Source organism: Heptranchias perlo, chromosome 2 (genome assembly GCF_035084215.1).
Source record: "Heptranchias perlo isolate sHepPer1 chromosome 2, sHepPer1.hap1, whole genome shotgun sequence".
Classification (NCBI taxonomy): Eukaryota; Metazoa; Chordata; class Chondrichthyes; order Hexanchiformes; family Hexanchidae; genus Heptranchias; species Heptranchias perlo.
Genome location: NC_090326.1, coordinates 33,641,384 through 33,662,413, shown reverse-complemented (window position 1 = coordinate 33,662,413; position 21,030 = coordinate 33,641,384). Strand labels below are relative to the sequence as shown.

General features: G+C 43.2%; 1 protein-coding gene across 1 annotated transcript in view; it reads right to left on the bottom strand.

Moving 5' to 3' along the window:
- jarid2b (jumonji and AT-rich interaction domain containing 2b) overlaps positions 1 to 21,030 on the bottom strand; it is a 339,245-nt gene that overhangs the window by 165,730 nt on the left and 152,485 nt on the right. The window contains exon 2 of the mRNA XM_068001688.1: positions 19,944 to 20,094. Within this exon, the coding sequence (XP_067857789.1) occupies positions 19,944 to 20,094 (151 nt within the window). The remainder of the gene's footprint in view (positions 1 to 19,943; positions 20,095 to 21,030) is intronic.

Sequence of the window (21,030 nt, the reverse complement as noted above, 5' to 3'; positions counted from 1 at the left end):
CCTGGTGTTGTAAGATTCCTTACATTAGTGGCAGAAGGCAGAGGGTGATGGTCGAAGGTTGTTTTTGTGACTGGAAGCCTGTGGCCAGTGGGGTACCACAGGGATCGGTGCTGGGTCCCTTGCTGTTTGTGGTCTACATTAACGACTTGGATATGAATGTAAAAGGTATGATCAGTAAGTTCGCTGATGATACAAAGATTGGTAGGGTGGTAAATAGCGAGGAGGATAGCCTCAGTCTGCAGGACGATATAGATGGGTTGGTCAGATGGGCGGAACAGTGGCAAATGGAATTTAACCCGGAAAAGTGCGAGGTGATGCACTTTGGAGGGACTAACAAGGCAAGGGAATACACAATGAATGGGAGGACCCTAGGCAAGACAGAGGGTCAGAGGGATCTTGGTGTGCAAGTTCACAGATCCCTGAAGGCGGCGGAACAGGTAGATAAGGTGGTAAAGAAGGCATATGGGATACTTGCCTTTATTAGCCGAGGCATAGAATATAAGAGCAAGGAGGTTATGATGGAGCTGTATAAAACACTGGTTAGGCCACAGCTGGAGTACTGTGTGCAGTTCTGGTCGCCACACTACAGGAAAGATGTGATCGCTTTGGAGAGGGTGCAGAGGAGATTCACCAGGATGTTACCAGGGCTGGAGCGCTTCAGCTATGAAGAGAGACTGGGAAGATTGGGTTTGTTTTCCTTGGAGCAGAGGAGGCTGAGGGGGGACATGATTGAGGTGTACAAAATTATGAGGGGCACAGATAGGATGGATACTAAGGAGCTTTTTCCCTTCGTTGAGGGTTCTATAACAAGGGGACATAGATTGAAGGTAAAAGGCGGGAGGTTTAGAGGGGATTTAAGAACTTTTTCACCCAGAGGGTGGTTGGAGTCTGGAACTCACTGCCTGAAAGGGTTGTGGAGGCAGGAACCCTCACAACATTCAAGAAGCATTTGGATGAGCACTTGAAATGCCATAGCATACAAGGCTACGGACCAAATGCTGGAATATGGGATTAGAGTAGACAGGGCTGATGGCCGGCGCGGACACGATGGGCCGAAGGGCCTCTCTCCGTGCTGTATAACTCTATGACTCTATTTCCACCCCACTAAAATTCTTGCTAAGATCTACACTGCTTAAAAATAGGCATGTTTCAGCTGGAGTTTTCCTAGGGATCTAAGGTGACCTTGTACATTTTTAATCATAGTGTGTACCACCAAATCAACCATTAATCACGCATAAGTACATCATAAAAACCCTTGCTAGTGTGTTAGTAGCCTGTTCAGTAAAAGCTGATGTGTCACCTTGCTTCCAAATAACATATAGCAACTATTTGCATCTTGGATATGATTTTCAAAGCTCTGTTTAACAGACGCCAGTATTAAAAAGCATTTAATGCTGACAGGAGTTGGGGGGGGGTAGGGAAGAGAGATGTGCAGTCCCTTTTTTCTGTCACCACTCTCCCACCTCACCTTTAGGTTGTCCTGCATCATTCCCCAACCAAGAGGGTGGCCACTTAACCCCTACTTCAGGGTTCAGTTAATGCATCCCTGAAATCAGCTGCTAGGATGTGCTAGAGATCAATCCACGGCAATCTTCTCTGAATTTTCCCCAACCCTTACTTACCATTTGGAACTACCCAGCCAAGATCAGAAATATGCTGCAACAAGAGGCTTTGTTCAGTCACTCGCCCCAGAGTCAAAAAGTGCTGCGTTCACACCCAGCTCCAGGAGTTGAGAACATAATCTAGACTGACACTTCAGTCTAGTACTGAGGGAGTGCAGCATTGTGCGAGCTGCTATCCTTTGAATGAGCTATTAAACTGAGGTGCCCCCTGTTTACCTGCTCAGGTGGATGCATGAGTTCCAATGGCGCTATTTGAAGAGCAAGGAGCTCTCCCCCTTTGTCCTAGCCAACATTCAGTCCCCCAACCAACATTACCAAAAATGGATGACTGATCATTCATCTCATTTGCTGTTTGTGCAAATTAGCTGCTGTGTTTGCCTACATAACGATAAAAGCACTTCAAAAGCAATTCATTGGATGTGATGCACTTTGGGTTTTCCTGAAGCCATTAAAGGCCTTATATAAATGCAAGTTCTTTCTTACGGCAAATTGCAGGTGTGAATCCGACGTCCTGGACCCACTCAAAGAATGTAAGGATGCAGGCTAGAGACACTGGGGACAATTTTGAAATGGTGTTCGGGTTGGCAGCGGGGGGGGGGGGGGGGGTGGGGGGGTGGGGGGGTGGGGAGGAGGAAGGGAGACACGGGGTGGGGGGAGGAGGAGGAGGAGGAGGAGGAGGAGGGAGGGAGACACGGGGTGGGGGGAGGAGGAGGAAGGGAGACACGGGGTGGGGGGAGGAGGAGGAGGAGGAGGAGGAGGAGGAGGAGGGAGGGAGACACGGGGTGGGGGGAGGAGGAGGAAGGGAGACACGGGGTGGGGGGAGGAGGAGGAGGAGGAGGAGGAGGAGGAGGAGGAGGAGGAGGAGGAAGGGAGACACGGGGTGGGGGGAGGAGGAGGAGGAGGAAGGGAGACACGGGGTGGGGGGAGGAGGAGGAGGAGGAAGGGAGACACGGGGTGGGGGGAGGAGGAGGAGGAGGAAGGGAGACACGGGGTGGGGGGGAGGAGGAGGAGGAGGAAGGGAGACACGGGGTGGGGGGAGGAGGAGGAGGAAGGGAGACACGGGGTGGGGGGGGAGGAGGAAGAGAGACACGGGGTGGGGGGGGAGGAGGAAGGGAGACACGGGGTGGGGGGGGAGGAGGAAGGGAGACACGGGGTGGGGGGGAGGAGGAAGAGAGACACGGGGTGGGGGGAGGAGGAAGAGAGACACGGGGTGGGGGGAGGAGGAAGAGAGACACGGGGTGGGGGAGGGGGGGGAAGGAGAGACACGGGGTGGGGGAGGGGGGGAAGGGGAGACACGGGGTGGGGGGAGGAGGAAGAGAGACACGGGGTGGGGGGAGGAGGAAGAGAGACACGGGGTGGGGGGAGGAGGAAGAGAGACACGGGGTGGGGGGAGGAGGAAGAGAGACACGGGGTGGGGGGAGGAGGAAGAGAGACACGGGGTGGGGGGAGGAGGAAGAGAGACACGGGGTGGGGGGAGGAGGAAGAGAGACACGGGGTGGGGGGAGGAGGAAGAGAGACACGGGGTGGGGGGAGGAGGAAGAGAGACACGGGGTGGGGGAGGGGGGAAGGAGAGACATCGGACATCGGAGCAGGGTGGAAAGGTAGGATGATTTTGTGTTTTTTCTTTGTGCAATGGTTTGTTCTTTAATTTATTTTGTTTCTTTTTGCCTGATCCGGCCCTTCACGCCTCTTTTGCGTGAATCAGAAGCCATGGGAGAGCCGCCCAGGTAAGTTAAAAATCTTTCTAACTACCTACTATGTCACAAGTAAAGTGCCTTAAGTACCTCAATGAGGTACATTTGGCTCTTTAACTATCATCCCACCAGCTTTAATTGCCAGCGGGACTTCCGGACTCGGGATGCCCGCACGCGCACACACTGGTGCGTCGGCGGTTTGGAGCCGACTTCCGAACCCGAACGGGATTTCCCCGATAATCAGAGCCTGCACCCCCCCCGCACCTGCAATTTCCCAGGAAAATCAAGCTCATTGTATCAGAGAGTCATGAAGCAGATTTCCTCAGCACTCCAATAATAACCATGCTTATTGTAAGATCACTTGATACTGTCTAACTCTTAAATTGACAGGAGCTTGTCACTGCTGTTTTGCAGATACAAAAAACTTGGTCTATGAGCAGAAAATAAATCAAGCAAGCGTCAACACAATTTTCATGCAATTTAAACAACCTACTATAACTTAATTGCACATATATTGTTAGGTTCAGTCATGACACTACCGGTCGGACAATTATAAAAGGAAGATACAAAACACCTGTAACGATATTTCATATATAAAATTGGGATATTGGAAATTCGGGCTTCTAAATAAAACCTGGTCATGGAACTAAAATGCATTTCTGCAACTGCTCTATATGTAAATACAGCTGCTCTATATGTAAACATGGAATAATGTACTGAATCTCCTGCAACACATGCAGCTGCTTTCTTGCCAACGTCAGGCCACTTGAACACATATTTTAAATATACATTTTATTCAGAAACTGCACAGATTTAATTCATGAACTGGTTCCCAGGCAGAATGAGTACTATAAACACCATACAACCTTACTACAAAACCAAAAGGGAAACCCTTGTATCTTTCTGAATTATTAAAACAGACAACAACTTGCTTTTACATAGAATCTTTAATGTAGAAACATATCCCAAGGTACTTTACAAGTGAGAAAATGAACGGACGCTGTGACTTTGTGGGAAGGCTGGGAGGCGACTGAGAGCTTGATAGATGGGTTTTAAGGCATCTTTTTAAAGCTGAGGAGGGAGATGGACAGATGAGGGGCTTAAGGGGGCAGTGCCAGAGGGTAGTGGCGAGACAGCTGAAAGCTCTGTCACCAAAAGATGGAGTGGATGACAGTGAGGAGGGAATTGCACAGGAGACCAGAGTCAGAGAACCAAAGCATATGGTGCACTGGAGAAAGTTACAGCTGTAGAGGGGGATGTTGGCCATGGAGCATTCTGTAGCTGAGGATGTTAAACTCAATCTGTTGGTGGATAAGAAGCCAGACTAGGTCCAAGGATGAGCGTGATGAGCCAGTGGGGCTTAGTGCAAGACATACCGAGGATGCCCCTGTAGATATTTTTCCAGTTAGAACTGCTCCAAATGATATCACCAAATATTTAATTCTCCATTACAACAAAGCTACTACGGTACCTTTGGTGTTCTATGTAGAATAAAAGAACGTCCAAGTAATTCACATTCTGTAGAACCCCAAAAGTGAGTCACTGGACAATAACCTAAGCAACAGTGTTAGAGACCATTAATTGCTTCATCGCAAGCCACACAATGTGGATGCACAGGACAGTTACACCCGGACCCAGGCCTGTTCAAGATGCCTACAAAGAAGTGGGCAAGAGCAGAAATGATCAATTTCCCTCTTCAGAAACAGACTTTGCAGCCTCATAAGCTAACTCAGCATTTTACTCCCTGTCCTTAATACACTGTACCTGTAAAGGCACCTTTCTGCATCTGCTAGGTAGGTTCTTTTTGTTCTGAAAGAACCTCTAAGTGAACTAATAGAGACTGCTACTTCTACAAAGACAAAAAGAGACACAACTACAGATTGTTTGTTACTCTACAAAGATTACTACAGATTGTCTACTACTGATCGACCTGATAAGGTGCTCATCACCCGGAAATATCATTGCAAGCTTTGTGGAAATCCTCTACCCAAGTGTATAAACAAGCATCTTATTTGATGACAAACTACACCAAAAATGTTAAATACAAACTTGTTAATTTTTTTTGTAATAAACAGAAATGTAATAATTTTTTGTTGATGAAAAGCATTAATATTTTCAACCAGAATCTTCAAAACATTGCTGCAAGAGGATTATGGCAACAAATCCATCAAAATGTGGGCTTTCCACAGATCCACCATTTTGAAATCCAGATTTTAAAATGGCAGCTTCGAACAAAGCCTAACTGCAGTAAGTCCACCACGTCCTAATTTACATTTAAAACCCACCGCAATATCGGTGCTCAAACACACATAGCGTGTTAATGCAGAGGACTGTGATTAGTAGCTGAAAAAAGAAAGCTCTGAATATGACCATTCTGCGGAGAGTTCCAAAATGTCTTGCTATTCTGGGAATGCATTTCTGTCTCAGTGCAGTGCTGAATGAGATCTACACAAAAGTACTACACTACCTTGTGGCACTACTGCAGGTTTACAGAGAAATCATTTACAGCAGATTACAAGGAAATTCTAGACGGTATATTTAATCATTTGTATGAGGGATTTTGAAAAATATGTTCCTTGCGTGCAACAGATGGTGTTTGTTTAATTCACATAGTTAAACAGAAAAACACTCCACACTTAATACTCTTTTTTTTTTAAAAAGTAGGTTTGTTCCTCCATACCTCATTCTGTTTGCCAACACTTCCTGAGAGGAACATGCCCAGTATAAACACATTCAGAGCTAAAATACTGCCCGACTTGGTTATATTTTCAACACTACAGTACACGGCCCACTGAATTTTTATCAGCATCATTTAATGAATATTCAGCCAAAGATCTACATGTAATTTGCTGTCCAACAACAATTTACAACCATGGTTACAGAATCTATTAAAGAGCACACCCTTTAGAGTGGAGGTTTTGAGAAAAAAATCTCTTGTGCCACAGATCAAAAGGTCAGATAATGGATCTTTAGAAATTGTAACAGGAGTTCCGTGACTAATAATCGAAGTAAGTTAATGTTCAATGTGCTTTCAGAGCACCACAGCACAGCTGTAACAGCAAACACTTCAAAATACAGAGGCTACAGGGCTGCCCAACTGGTCATAGGTCCAATGAACCAAATGGCCTCCTTGTGTGCTGTAATTTCTATGATCTCCAGACAGGTGAGGCAGAGCCTATTTTTGAGCCACTTAAAAACATAATTGGTCTTGTATCACATTTACTCTATCGCAGAAAGCAGCCCCAACAGCAACGCCGACATAAGGAAGTTATGCTAAACCTTTATAAATCAATGGTTAGGCTTCAGCTGGAGCAATGTGTTCAATTCTCTAAAGTGACAACCTCTCTAAAGGGTTGTCAAGGCCTTGGAGAGGGTGCAGAGGAGATTTATTAGAATGATACCAGGGATGAGGGACTTCAATTATGTGGAGAGACTGGAGAAGCTGGGATTGTTCTCCTTAGAGCAGAGAAGGTAAAGGGGAGATTTAATGGAGGTGTTCAAAATTATGAAGGGTTTTGATAGAGTAAATAAGGAGAAACGGTTTCCAGAGGCAGGAGAGTTTGTAACCGGAGGATGCAGATTTAAGATAAATGGGCAAAAGAACCAGAGAGGAGATGAGGAGAAATTTTGTTACACAGCAAATTGTTGTGATCTGGAATGCACTGCCTAAAAGGGTGGTGGAAGCAGATTCAATGGTAACTTTTAAAATGGAATTGGATAGATACTTGAAAATGAAAAATTTGCAGTGCTATGGGGAAAGAGCAGGGGAGTGGGACTAATTGGATAGCTCTTTCAAAGAGCCGGCACAGGTACAATGGGCCAAATGGCCTCCAGAGGATCCAGCACATCAGCAAAAAGAGGTGGTTTTCACAGCTGCCAGTGCTGGCCCAATAGCAATATGAACAGATCAGTTCTGCCAGGTGCAGCCAATGGTTTCCAGTCACTGGCAGGCAAAGTGACTCACTCCACCTACAGAGGAGAGCAAAGTGGCCTGTGCGCACTTCCTCAGCAGCCAGAAATGGTCCAAAATATTGTTGCCAACTCAAGTTGGTCATATTCCTGGAGTTCTCATCGCATAACCTCCCTCCTCCAACTGCCCAACCCAAACAGCTGCTTTTCCCCTATCTCCAATATTTTATAATAAACTAAAATTGTTCAAAGAAAATGAAAAAACTTTTTTTTTAAAAAACCCCCCTATGATATTTCTCCCAGAGATGCTCGTAGCCACGTCCAGGAGATTAATCTTTAATTCCTGGAGACTCCAAGACAATCCGGGGGGGGGGGGGGGGTTGGTAACCCTAAGCCCAAACCATAACTCGAGAACAAACACACATGGCAAACGTTGTGCACATGGAGTTTCTACGCTGTTCTGGCTTCTATGGAAACTGCTCCACAAATTAAAGATGGACAGTTTCTTCCTAACGCAGTTAGTCAATATAAATGCATCAGCTGGAGAAAAGGCTCAATACAGGAGATAGCCACAGTGTGTCCAGCCTTAATGTACTACTAATACGTTTACAGTCTAGATGACCCACTCCCTCTTCTTCCCCCACCAACACACAATATCAGACACAGAATTCTGCCAATAACTCTCTGTAGCAGTGCACATTGCACAAAAAGAGACAACTAAAATGTGGGCGGAAAGCAGCAAACACACACGTTGAGAATCTGTGCAAACAAGTTTCATCCACAAGCTACATTACTATAGTGACCACACTTCAAAAGTACTTTATTGGGCGTAAAGGTCGTGAAAGGCTCTCTATAATGCAAGTCTTTCTTTTTTCATATAGTTCTATTGAGGACAGTCTGTCCCACAAACACCAAAACTACTACAAAATGGCAACTGATGGTGCAGCATCTAGGATTTAGAAAGGCTACATTATCCAAAGTCTCAAAGACACTATAGTGACATCTTGTATAGAATCATAGAAATTACAGCACTGGAGGCCATTCAACCCAGTGTGCCTACGTTGGTGCCAGCACTTCAATTGGGGCTATCAACTCTAATCCTGCCCTTTCCCCATATCTCTTTATATTCTTCCTCTTCAAATACTCATCCAACTCCCTTTATGATGGTTACAGCCTCTGTCCCAGGTCCCATTTATGGTAAAGCATTCAATGTTGTAATAACTCTCTACATGAGAAAAATTCTTCTAAATTCCCCCTTCATTCTTTCTACTGATCACCCTCAACCTATGTGCCTTGTTACCAATTTCCCAACCAGAGGAAACAAACTTAGAATAACCTAGAGGTTATGGTACTGGACAATCCAATAGGGAATTCAGGAGAAACTTCTTTACCCAAAGAGTGGTGAGAATGTAGACACGCTACTGCAAGGAATAGTTGAGGCGAATAGTACAGATGCAATTAAGGGGAAGCTAGATAAGCACGAGGGAGAAAGGAATAGGACATGGCGATAGGGTTAGATGAAGTAGGGAGGGAGGAGGCTCACATGGAGCATAAACATTGGCATAGACCAGTTGGGTCAATTGGCTTGTTTCTGTGCTGTAATCTATTTAATTCTAGTCTAGGCATTCCCACCAATGATAGAGAGGTATAAACCTGTTTCCCACAGAGGTTTTGTACATCATAAGGCCACTAAAGCAAGAAAGAAAGACAGACTTGCAAATGACCTTTCACAACCTCAGGATGTCTCAAAATGCTTTACAGCCAATAAAGTACTTTTTAAAACGTAGTTACTGTTTTACTGTAGGAAGTGTGGTGACCAATTTGCACACAGCAAGGACCCACAAACAGCAATGTGATCATTTGTTTTAGTGATGTTGGTTGACACCAGAGAGAACTCCACTAGTTGATGTCATGATACGATTATGCTGCATTTTTGTTCAGTGCCCAATTTGTCATTGCTGCTCTATGCACAGTCCCCCTTTTGCCGGCAATCACAGGGTGGCACCATTTGAAAGTGAAGTTTGGAGAGGGGCACTTGTAGGCCGCTGTTTCACGATACGGACAATAATATGTCCATTAATGAGGTTTAATCACAAGAGATCTGTGTAGCTCATGTCAACAAGAGGCAGGATGTACCATACATGAATATTAATTATTTCAGTGGGATCAAAATACAAACCCATATAGTTAGATGGTAGTCAGAGAAACATATTGGGAGAATAAAAATCTAAGAGCTTCTGGCTACAACTACTAAAAAGCAGCATTGTATCAGTCAACTGGTGACTGTGGCATCCTCTTCAGCTCTTAAAATAAAGCACCATTGTGTACAACTCCTTATGATGTACTATGTGCAGAAATGCTTTGTTTTCTCATTTGTTTTTTTTCAAATATATTTGTGAGTGGGACAACACTTTGGAACAGAGAGAGAGAAAATAGGGGAAAAAAACAAACAAACAATCAGTAGGGGGAGTGGGTTATCCCCAGGACAGTGTTGCAGAGACCAGAGGAGCAGACAGCCCATCTGCTTCTCAGTTACTGTTGTTGTGGATTCCAGGGAGACTAGAGAATAGAAAGAAAAATAACAGACTTTACACCTCTTCCTCTACACCCCCAAAAAAATCTCTCCCAAAAGAGAGCAGATAAGTGGCCTGGATCCAGGTCTCTGGCAAGGTTGCTCAACTTGGATCTGGGTGATGTCCACCCAATCCCCACACCCCCTCTCCCCACACACCCCCAGTTAGTGTGAGCCCTAAGTACTTAAGTGAATTTCTGTGCACGTCAAGGTGAAGGGCATTCACGATAAGGAATGGAACACTTCTGGCAGTTGGGAATTATCAAACACACCTACATCAGGTGCAGCACACTTCAACTGCAATGTGCCCTATACCCAGCCTCAAAGACCACTTCCTACTGCACCAATGTGGATTTTTCCATTTCCCACATCAACCATCCCATGGGGTGAGTAACATTGCCAATTTGTGCTGAATGAAGGGTAGTTTTGTACTGCGCAGCCACTGGGAACGGATTTAACTCCTGACCTCGGGCACAGTGCTGTTAAGCAGAACAAAAATAAAATAAAGTAAGAGTTCCCATCGATTTGAAACAGGGGGGGAAAAAAAAAGTGGGTGATGTACACTTCCCCAAGGGAAAAACTGAATGCCTCTCTAAGTGCCAATAGACATAATGCAGGCTTTTTCTGCCGACTTAGACCAGTCGCCACACACAAGCAGCACACAGTACACTGCACAAGAACAAGGAACTATTTTCACATGCACAGTAACACTAAGAGCCAGGGTAATCAGTAATATTACATAGGGAAGATGATGTGCCCGTTTTACTGAAATGCAGGACAACCTGCCCCCATTTGGTTAGGGAGGGATAAGACAACAGAAAACTCATCCCCACAAGACCATTATCTTGTCAAATTCAAGAGTAAAAGCTGAACAGATGCGTAGATGTAGAATGTCACTGATAATAGGATGCACATTTGCTGTGGGGCAACACAGACAAAAGGTCCCTCTTGGCAGCCTGACCAAAAGCTGCCAAAACTCATCATACTGCATGCTGGTGGACTGCATGATGGCTGAAGCTAGAGCCCAGACTCCAGGAAACGGAAAACCAAAAGTGGTAAATCACTTCAGGAGCTCACAACTAGAGGGATTCATTAATTAGAGCATATTCTTCTGAAGCCTTCAGTTTAAAATATTGACAGAAGGATTCAAAATACAACAGGGGCTGTAGTACAAATTATTTTATATGAACTAAAATATCCTATTCCTTTTACTGATATCTACAGGAGGTAGGAGTTAGATACCAGTAAAAGGTACCGAACACACAAGAGGGGACAAGGAATGAGGAGAAAGTGGAAATACTCAAAGGGAATGGTGCCCTCAAAAAAGGAAATAAAGAGGGTATCTATTTCTAATTTGCCCCTGATCCCCCCTTGTTTGGTATTAGTTTGGTTTTGCAAATCGGTTAATGGTATTCACAATAGTTTTTACATTACTGTTGGTAACGATTAGTCAGTAGCACTGACAAACTATTTCAATAACTTAAGATTTTTCCACTCGTGAAAACTGCTCCAGTTACAGAACATTGTAAAAACACCTCATTTAACAGTTCAAATTTTTGCACTGACAAAGAAATGCAAAATATGCATGTTACCCACTGAATAATGCATAAGCAATTACAAAGAACAGAATTAAAACAATCCATTGAATAATCTCGCAAGCCAACGACAAAAGACCCAAGACCACGTACACTTCACTGTATCCAAATATTTAATTATATAAAAATCTCTCCGTCTGGTGCTGTAGCACATTAGTGTACCAGTGGAAACTGGCGTGTGATTGGATGCCCATTAATACTCAATAATGCTCCAAAGAGGGTGCTTTTGATTGCAGCCAAGTTGCTCACTTCACATCAGCTGGTTAGGAAGAGAAAAGTGTCAAGAAAGCTGAGAACAGCCTTCTTAGTTGCAAACACTGTGATGACAATTGAGGAAAGTAAGGAAGAAAACTTTTTAGTTCCTTTTTCTTTTTGACATCAACACTCCCTTTATGGTACTTCCAATTCCTCGCTCATCCCTTGTTCCCCTCTCTCGTGTTGCACACCATCCATGTCAGGGTGTGCAGGCAGTGGAGCTGTTCCCAGGATTTCACCAATGACACAATCACAGCTAAGCAACTCTCCATCTGATTTTAGTTGCTATGGGAAATCGCCTACCCTCTCCTCAAAATGGCTCAGTGCAATGCTGAGATCAGGATATCAGCATGCAGGATTGATGGTGAAAAAAGTTTGATTAAAAAAAATACAACTGCACCTCAGCTTTTTGGCAGAGTGCTAGATTATATCCCATGGATCAACTGAATTTGACCCATGCCTTGTATGGTGATTTTCCCAACACAGTAACATAACAGCTGAATTCACACAATGTACAGAAGAAATATTGCAGCGCCTGAAGAATAAATCGAGGGCACTTTTACCTAATTTATACTTTCGACTCCGAGGGTAGTCATTGACCCAAACTGAATGTGATCCCCAGGGTTTGCAACGATGGATGCCTGAATCGATTTGCAACTCACAGGTTATCTGTTGGGCTCTGAGCCAAATTTTTATCAACAGCTTATTTTAGGCATTTCTACCAACTGGCCTCAAAACTCTTGCTCTGCACATTGGATTTCAGAGTAAAAACAAGTAAAATAGTGCCTCTTCACCACACCCCCCCGACCTAGGCCAAATTGATTACATTATTAAGCTGGACTGAAATAATGAAGAGAATTTTTAAACTGCGAATTGAAGTCTAACGAGATTAAAGGCTCGATTAGGTACCCTCAATAGTTCAGCAGATTTATCTACAATGTACTGATTCATACAGGGTGCCAGGTTCCTCACTCAGTGCTGAGTTATCCAATTTCATCCAGGCTGCCAGTTAGACCATCACAATTGGACCTCAGCACACTCGGGTTGGGAAGATGGGGCGATCAGTCATCAGGTTTCCACTCTGGGTCACAATTCAGCAACCCCTGTTGAAAGAGCATGTGTGTGTGTGGGCATCAGGGATAATGGGCTCAGCTGTGATGTCCCACAGTTGAAGAGGCTGCCAACGTCTGCTGGCAAGGCTCACATGACAAGATCAGTAACTGGGGCGGCTACGGACTTGCACCCAGTAAGGAGACAACACTTTTGGCAGCAAAGGGGTGGGGAGATAATTGGCAAATAAGAGAGAGTGTTTTGTGTTCTGTTGTGTGGAGATAGATCACTTTTGACCATTTTTTTTCTCCCTTTCAAACATCTCGCACTCTCATTTCCCTCCCTTTCCCCAAAAGGTATGCTGCTGTTCAATGGTAACAGTAATTGAGATAGGATAATTGTGGTAGTGCGAGCGGCACCCTGATTGCCTTCTTATAGGAAGGATGAACATCCTACTATGCAAGTAATGCAATCCACAGAACATGCAGAGAGGAAGTGTTTAGCTCATTAGGTACTGTATTAACATTCCAATCAGCTTGAAATTAAAACTTCGGTGCCTGCAAATACACTCACTACTTTACAAAGCACAAGTTCGTACTTGCATTATAATACAATGAATTACTTTCAGAGAAAGATAAAAAAAACAAGGAACGCAGGATTCAACCCCTTCCCTTCAGAACTTTTCAAATGCAGCAGTATGACGGATCCAGGTGGCTACATACTTCAATAACTTAGGAGCAACCTCGTAACACATACTCCATAAGGCAGCAAATCACCTACTTTTCAGCTTTAGGCTTCAGCAATCTAAAGGCCCTCTAACATCAGGCCAGGTAATGCAAATACATTCCCGCCTCAGACCTCCATGAACCAAACCACATGCCTACCAACTACTTACACTGACAGAGCACAAAACATATACCTATCACTGCATGGTCTGATGTAGGATTCATACGCAATGCCACCATCATTATTGCTCTAACTTCCTGACCAGAGAACATATTACCCAACTATCTCTGGACAGCCATAATTTAACAAAGTGAGCCTCTTAAGCCGAGGATCAACCTCCTCCTCCTCCTCCTCCCCCCCCCCCCACACATTATACCAGAAGCATCGACTCACGCGCACCTCCCCTTCCCCCCGTTCCCTGCCCCGCCCCGCCAAATAGATCAACAGGGTCAGTCTCCTGGGTCAACAAGCACAACCCACCTAGGTAGGTGGGTGGGTGCGGGGGGGGGGTGGAGAAAAAGAGATGGGGATGTGCATTCCATCCCCTCAATTTCTTTGGTTATTGATTTTGTTCCCTCCCCCCACCCCTTGTCCTATTCCAAACTCTGGAATTGCTCCCAATGTGTTCACCGCCCAACTCTAAAGCCCTGAAACAAGCAAATGACACATTTTGCAATAGCACCTCTTCCAGTGCATAAGGAATGAAGGAAACTCTGGATGCCAGTGATTGGCAGATTGTCCGAGTTCAATGGCTGCTTAGGGAGAACTGCAATTTCTCCTACCTATTTCCAGTTTACTTTTTAAATTTAATTCTGGTAGCTCACAGATCCTACAAAATTACAATTACTTCCGTATGGAAATTGTAAATTGTAAAATTCTAGCTAATGCATGGATTGTGGCAACTAAACCACACAATTCCATTATGTTTGCACTTAAGTTAGAAAGTATTGTGCCTGGGTGAGGAGTGAGCAGAAAAGCACCCTCCAAAAGCAAGGGAATATTCTCTGACCAAGCTTTGAATTTTACCTAGGATTAAGAGGATACCACACAGGTCCCATTCCATATACGCATGGAGTAGATATGACCACGGAACACATGACCAACTCAACGACATTTTGGTGTAAGGTACTTCCCACCATCGACTACACTCAATATAAAGCAGGGGATCTCCATGACCTCAAAGATATCAGAAATCCAGATTTTCACGGGTCTCACAAGCAGCCATCAATTGCGGGTCACCAGCTTCCAACAGAACTTGATTTAGTGTAGCTACAGGAAGAAAGCTAAAAAGCGGACAAACATGCTCGCAAGTCGCAGGTCTCCATTTGAGAGTTGCACCCCCGGACCCCAACTTAAAAGTGTCTTGTGTCACAAGTATGTTATGTCCCTCCAAGTCCATTGGTTTATATGTGGTACCACAGCAAAACAACTGAAGTATCTTTCTGCACAGGTATGTAATTGTGTTGTTTAAAAAACATTTGTTTAAAAACTTAAGAAATGGAAGAGCCATCTTACATTTCAGAGAAGGAAAACAGGAGTCACGTGTGAATTGTATAGATTTCTGCCATTACAGGTAATGCATCTGAATGCCACTCAGTGAAGGGATCATTTGATGCATTTGTTTTTGTGTACTTGAGCTTAAATCTATTTCGTAAAGTACCAACCTCACAATTCAGGACAACAAACCACTTCAACTCCCTCTCACAACTTAGGCAGATTTATGAAATCAAAGATTATGCTCTTTGTCTAAATGTTCTACTTTGCAGTCTATAAAGCTGAGTTTAGTCACTATGATGTCTCCATAGACCATTAACGCTTTCAAGTAACTAAAAATCAGAAACCCTAATTACACTGCCATTTCCTTCCTCCTTGCCATCTCCTCGCATTATCTTTTTACTGAAGAAAAATTAGCAAAGTAGGTCTCTTCTGGTTGTTTTTGCCTCTCCTTAAACCTCTCCATTGCATTACTGACTTTTACACTGTACTCACCATCCACCTGAGCTGTTGTAAACTGATTGGCACGTCTACCTCCTCCCACTGTACAGTACATTTTCCCAGGGTTTTGTCATTTGCTTTACCTATTTCCCTCCTTCAAACAGATCTCTGTGTCTCCCTGGTAATTTACTGCCTGGTGCAGTTCAGGTCAAGAAAAAGTTGAAGTCTAATTACAGCTGCAAGCCATTCACCCCATAAAGTCAGACCATTTTATGGTACGAAGCCAAACATTTAGTGGGTGCAACACAAATCTTCTCTGGCCTGGACATGGTTATATTTTTCACTTTAGGACAGAATCATCACAGGTACCATATCCCCAGGTTTAAAACTACTAGTCAATCTCCTATGGCATTATTCATAGTTAGTGAGAGGAAATGGTACTGCTGTTTGTTGCAACAGGCTGAAACAGGTTACAGCTACACCTCTGAAGGATGAAAGAATTGCAATTATAGTTCTACCCATTGACAAACGGACTGGGGCCATTTATGTTAATCACTGATTTCAATATGGCAATTGTGAAATTCAAAAAAAAGCAAGGATTTTTTTTTAAAGATTTTTTTAAAACTTAGAACTGAATTGGATAATATAGCTCTTTTAAGGTTGCAGTTTCAGAAAAAATCATTTGCCAGCGTCAAAGTTTCCAAGCAAGTTACATTTCTCTTTGATCACCAATGCACACGCCAATTCTCAATGCCAAGTATTCTCTTCATAGCACCTGATGTCAGCTATGCAGTCACAACTATGCAAGTTACTTTCCTTTTTTTAAAATGGAGCTTGCGACAAATATGGAATTCTTATCTCGTTGGACTCATATTAGCAGATCTCCTGTGGCGTTGCTCAGATGTCATGAGATCTGGAGCATGGTTTTGATGTTACTAATCTTTAAGGTCATAGCGAAGTACAAATTCCGGAGGTAAATTATGGATCAGTATGTTACTTGCAAATTCCAGGCTCCAAGTGGGAAGAACCGAGGATAAAATAACTTTACTAGAAGAGAATGAAAGGTATTTTGCATCTGTAACAAAGTGCGATGTCTGGGGCGTTGCACCATAGAGGCCCCTCTCATGGTATGGAGCTTTACTGACGAGAGCATTGATCAAAGAAGCAAGTATGGAGATTCATGTGCCCAGTTCGCAGTGATCCTGATTTTACAGCAATGACGTGACAATAATGAGCGAAGCAAATTGGGCACGTCGGCCTCCAAACCAGATTCTCCAATCCATACTCATGTTAAACAAGGGTTTGCACTGAGACGAGCCTTGTGAAAGTTTTTTTTGTACATATACAGAACGTACTGCATAGACTAGGCTTGTATTCCTTTGAGTATAGAAGATTATGGGATGATCTAATTGAGGTATTTAAGATGATTAAAGGAGTTGGTAGGGTCGATAGAGAGAAACTATTTCCTCTGGTGGGGAGTCCAGAACAAGGAGGCATAACCTTAACATTAGAGCTCGGATGTTCAGGTATGATGTCAGAAAGCACTTCTTCACACAAAAGGGTTGTGGAAATCTGGAACTTTCTCCCCCAAAAAGCTGTTGAGGCTGGGGGGCTAATTGAAAATTTCAAAACCAAGATTGATAGATTTTTGTTGGGAAAGGGTATTCAGGGTTTCCGAACCAAAGCGGGTAGATGGAGTTAAGATACACATAAGCCATGATCTAATTTAACGGTGGAACAGGCTCGAGGGGCTGAATGGCCAACTCCTGTTCCTATGTAAAAAATTTATTTTTTTATGTCACTCATGGTGCTGCTCATAGTAGGTCAGAGGAAACGTGTTACATAGGACAGTAAAAGAATAGTTAAAGAAATGGTAGGACTGCTCAGCGGTGAAAGAGAGAGTCTAATTATGGAGAACAAAGGCGATAGTAAATAAATATTTTGCACTGGTTTTTACAAATGATAGTGGAAGTGAGAATGCAGATGTACTAAAGGAGGATATGGAACAAATGTTAGGAGGTAACTGCAGAAAAGGACTGGGCTCTAAAAAAAACATTTAGCAGAACTCAATGCACAAGTCACCAGCCCAGATAGCATACACCCCAGCCTGTTCAAAGTTAGAGGATAGCAGAAGCTCTGGCCACAATTTTTTAATCTTCAAAATATGCAAGTTATGCCAGGAGACTTGACAGTAGCCAAAGTAACATCTTTGCTCAAATAGGGAAGAGGATGATAAGCAGTTAACTACAGACTAGATAGTCTATCAGTTGTGGGCAAGCTCTTGTAATCCATAATTTGACATTAAATTTAGTGAGCATTTAGAAATGCATGGGTCAATCAAGGACAGTCATTATGGATTTATTAAAGGCAAGCCACGTGACAAATTTAATGAGTTTTTTTTTAAAACGGTTGTTCCATATCCTCCTTTAGTACATCTGCATTCTCACTTCCACTATCATTAGTAAAAACCAGTGCAAAATATTTATTTACTCGCGCCTTCGTCCTCCACAATTAGTCTCCCTCTCACCGCTGAGCAGTCCTTGATTGGATAAAGGGAATGCAGTCGATGTAGTGCTTGTAGATTTGTGGAAGGCATTCAAGAAGTGTTTCACAAGAGGATTGTTAGAAAACTCAGGCATATGGTACAAGAGAAAATGTAGCAGCATGGATAGAAAGTCGGTTGACAGACAGGAAACAAAGAGTTTGGGTAAATAGTTGTCGCTCAGATTGGACTAGGGCTGTAAGTGGTGTATCCCGAGGTCAGTGCTGGGTCCATATTTGTTCTCGATATATACAGATGATTTGAACTTGGGCATAGAGGGCGCAATCTGAAATTTGCCTACAACACAAAAGTAGAGGATTTAGCAAATGGGGAGGAGGACTGTAAAAGACTTCAAGACGTAGACAGGTTAGTGGAATGGACAGACAGGTGGCAGATTCAATTTAATGTGGATAAGTGTGAGGTAATATATTTCGGGAGGAAATCAAAGGAATGGGAATATAAACACTGAATGGAAAGATTCAAAAAGAAAAAGGGAGAGAACAAGAGCGAGAGCGAGAGGCGGATGCCAAGGATGGGAAACTATAGTTATGAGGGGATACTGGGGTTATTTCCACTGGAGCAGAGAAGGTTAATAGGGTTTTTTTTTTACAAGTATGAAGGATTTTGATATAGTGAATAGGGAAAGACTATTTCTTCTGGATGGAGAATCCGTGACTAGGGGTCATCAATTTTAAAATGGTCACAGAACGAGAGGAATAGGGAGAAATTACTTTACGCAGAAAGTCGTTGGAGCGTGGAATGCTTTGCACACGGAATGGCAGCAACTATTGCATTTTTTAAAAAGGGGAAAACTAGATACATTTTTAAGCAGAGAAAGTTAAAAGGAGTACAGTGAAAGACTAGTCTTGGATTGCTCTAGCAAAGAGTTGGCACAGACACAATGGACCAAATGGCCTCCTCCTGTGCTGTAAACCTCTTTGGTTCTATGATGCCTCACAATGTGAAGATGCAAAGTAAATCTTCTTGTGCTCTGCCCTAAAGTCGCCTAAAGCATCCACCCTCTCTCAGAACAGCACTTCTAACATTTTGCTTTTACTATACATATTGAAACCAGATCCCTCCCGATTGACAGTGATCGGCAAAGATGTGGTCTATACAAGATTGAGGACTTGTTTCTGTACTATAGTACATATCAATCCCTAACGATAGGCCGATGCTGAAACACTCCCAAGTTTCAAAATCTTGGTACCTTTAAGTTTATAGGGAACTCGCTTGCCAATTAAACTCATTTGCATATATAACTTGGATCTAATAGGTTATCCCTGACATCAGAGCATAAAAATTCACAGTAGAAAAGCAGCCCCGAGCTACCAAAATATCACCACTGGAAAAGTGAAAGTTTGGTGTTATAAGGTTAAAAAGGAGATAACTATACGTTATTGTTTTTTCGGTGGGGGGGGGCGGGGGCGGGGGGGGAGAGGCAGGTAGGAAGAAGAAAGATACGAAGACCAACATTGCCTCTCCTTCCCTTTGATATTTGCATTCTAACAATTTCTTGGTCAAGGGAGCAGAAGTCAGCTGTTCCTACTGTAGTTCACTCTCTTTTTTGCTTTCACTGCCTACGCTGGAGCTCTTAACCTGTGTTATTATCCGAGATGAGGCGGGTGGGAGCAATGTTTTGTGGAGCACGTCAGCTAGCCCAGCAACGATGAATGTAGTCAGTCTAATTCCAGCTCAATTACAATTAATTTTAACCTTGGCATTTTGAGAACCATATGAACCTTCTAGAAACAGTTCATTCCACCTCAAAGAGCTCAAGTGAAGTGAACTAAAAGTGAAAGCTTGCTGGGGCTACTTGGAAGCTGGCTTTTTTTTAATAAAAATTGTGCTACAATCCGAAAAAAGAACGAAAAAACAAAATCAAACCTGCAGCCAGTTTTTCAGACTCTTCTGGTGTCATCCTGGATGCAGATTTGCCAACTTGGCTGGAACTCAAGGAATTTTGTTTGAATTTCATTAAACAGGCAGTACTAAGAGTAATTTAACCTGCAGTGATGTCTGCCAGTGTCTTTAATCACTTACCATTCAAATCTTTCCCATGTGTTTTGTCATCGCTGCTTCCATTGATATCACCATACTGTCGCTTCTGCGAGTTCTTGAATTCCTTCAACGACAAGTATAGGACCTTCCGGACGACTCTCTCTTCTGACCACGGAATTCCATCATCGTAGTCCTACAGGCACAAGAACAATACACAGTCAGTATATGGAAATGTGCTGATGTTACGTAACTCCACATGCTCTGCATAGCAATGTAGTTTGTCTGCATTGGACGTTAAAACATTTTAGTCATTAAATGCAGATGGAAGGGTGAAACATACAAAATATTTTCTAAGATGCTATAATAAAGATAGTTTACATCTACCAGTGCAACTTTATTAAATAGGTCAAATATCACCCATTTTGCTATAGGATAGAAAAAATAGAAAAAGGTACAGAATTGCTTCATTAGCATTTAATCAGAGATACAGTTAAGAAGAAAAATGCAGAAGTTAGGGTTTCCTCCCCCCCACCCCGCCTGGAGCTGAAGTTAAGAGATGACTTGATGGAGGTGTAGAAGATTATGATGGATTAGGATATAACAAATAGTGATAGATTGTTTTCACTGGTTGGCAAGATGGTAATGGGAGGATACAAATTTAAGATAATCACAAAAAAGAGTTAAAGGGGAGATTGGGAATAAAATCTTTACAAAGAGTTAGAATGTGAAATTCTCAACCACAAACCATTGTTGAAGCAGAGTCCATAATTTCTTTAAAAAGGGAATTAGATAGTTGTTTGAAAAAGATTAAAGGGTATGTGGAACAAGGAGAGAGGGACTAGACTAGGTGGCTCGTGTGGAAAAAACACCGATGCAGATTTGGTGGGCCGAATGGCCTCTTTCGGCACCAGAACATTGTAAGATTCTAGTTTGGGAACTGCTTAATTTATAATTCTAAAAGGGACAGAACACACCCCATTATATCATCATTCCTACAGAAGTCACAGATACACCGTTTCTAGGCTTTGCACAAGTTTTAAACCAAATACTTTCACAAATTAAGCAGCATTTTAGCTCCCTTGCTCCACTATTGAGGGTACTGAGTTAGATGATCAGCCATGATCATTTT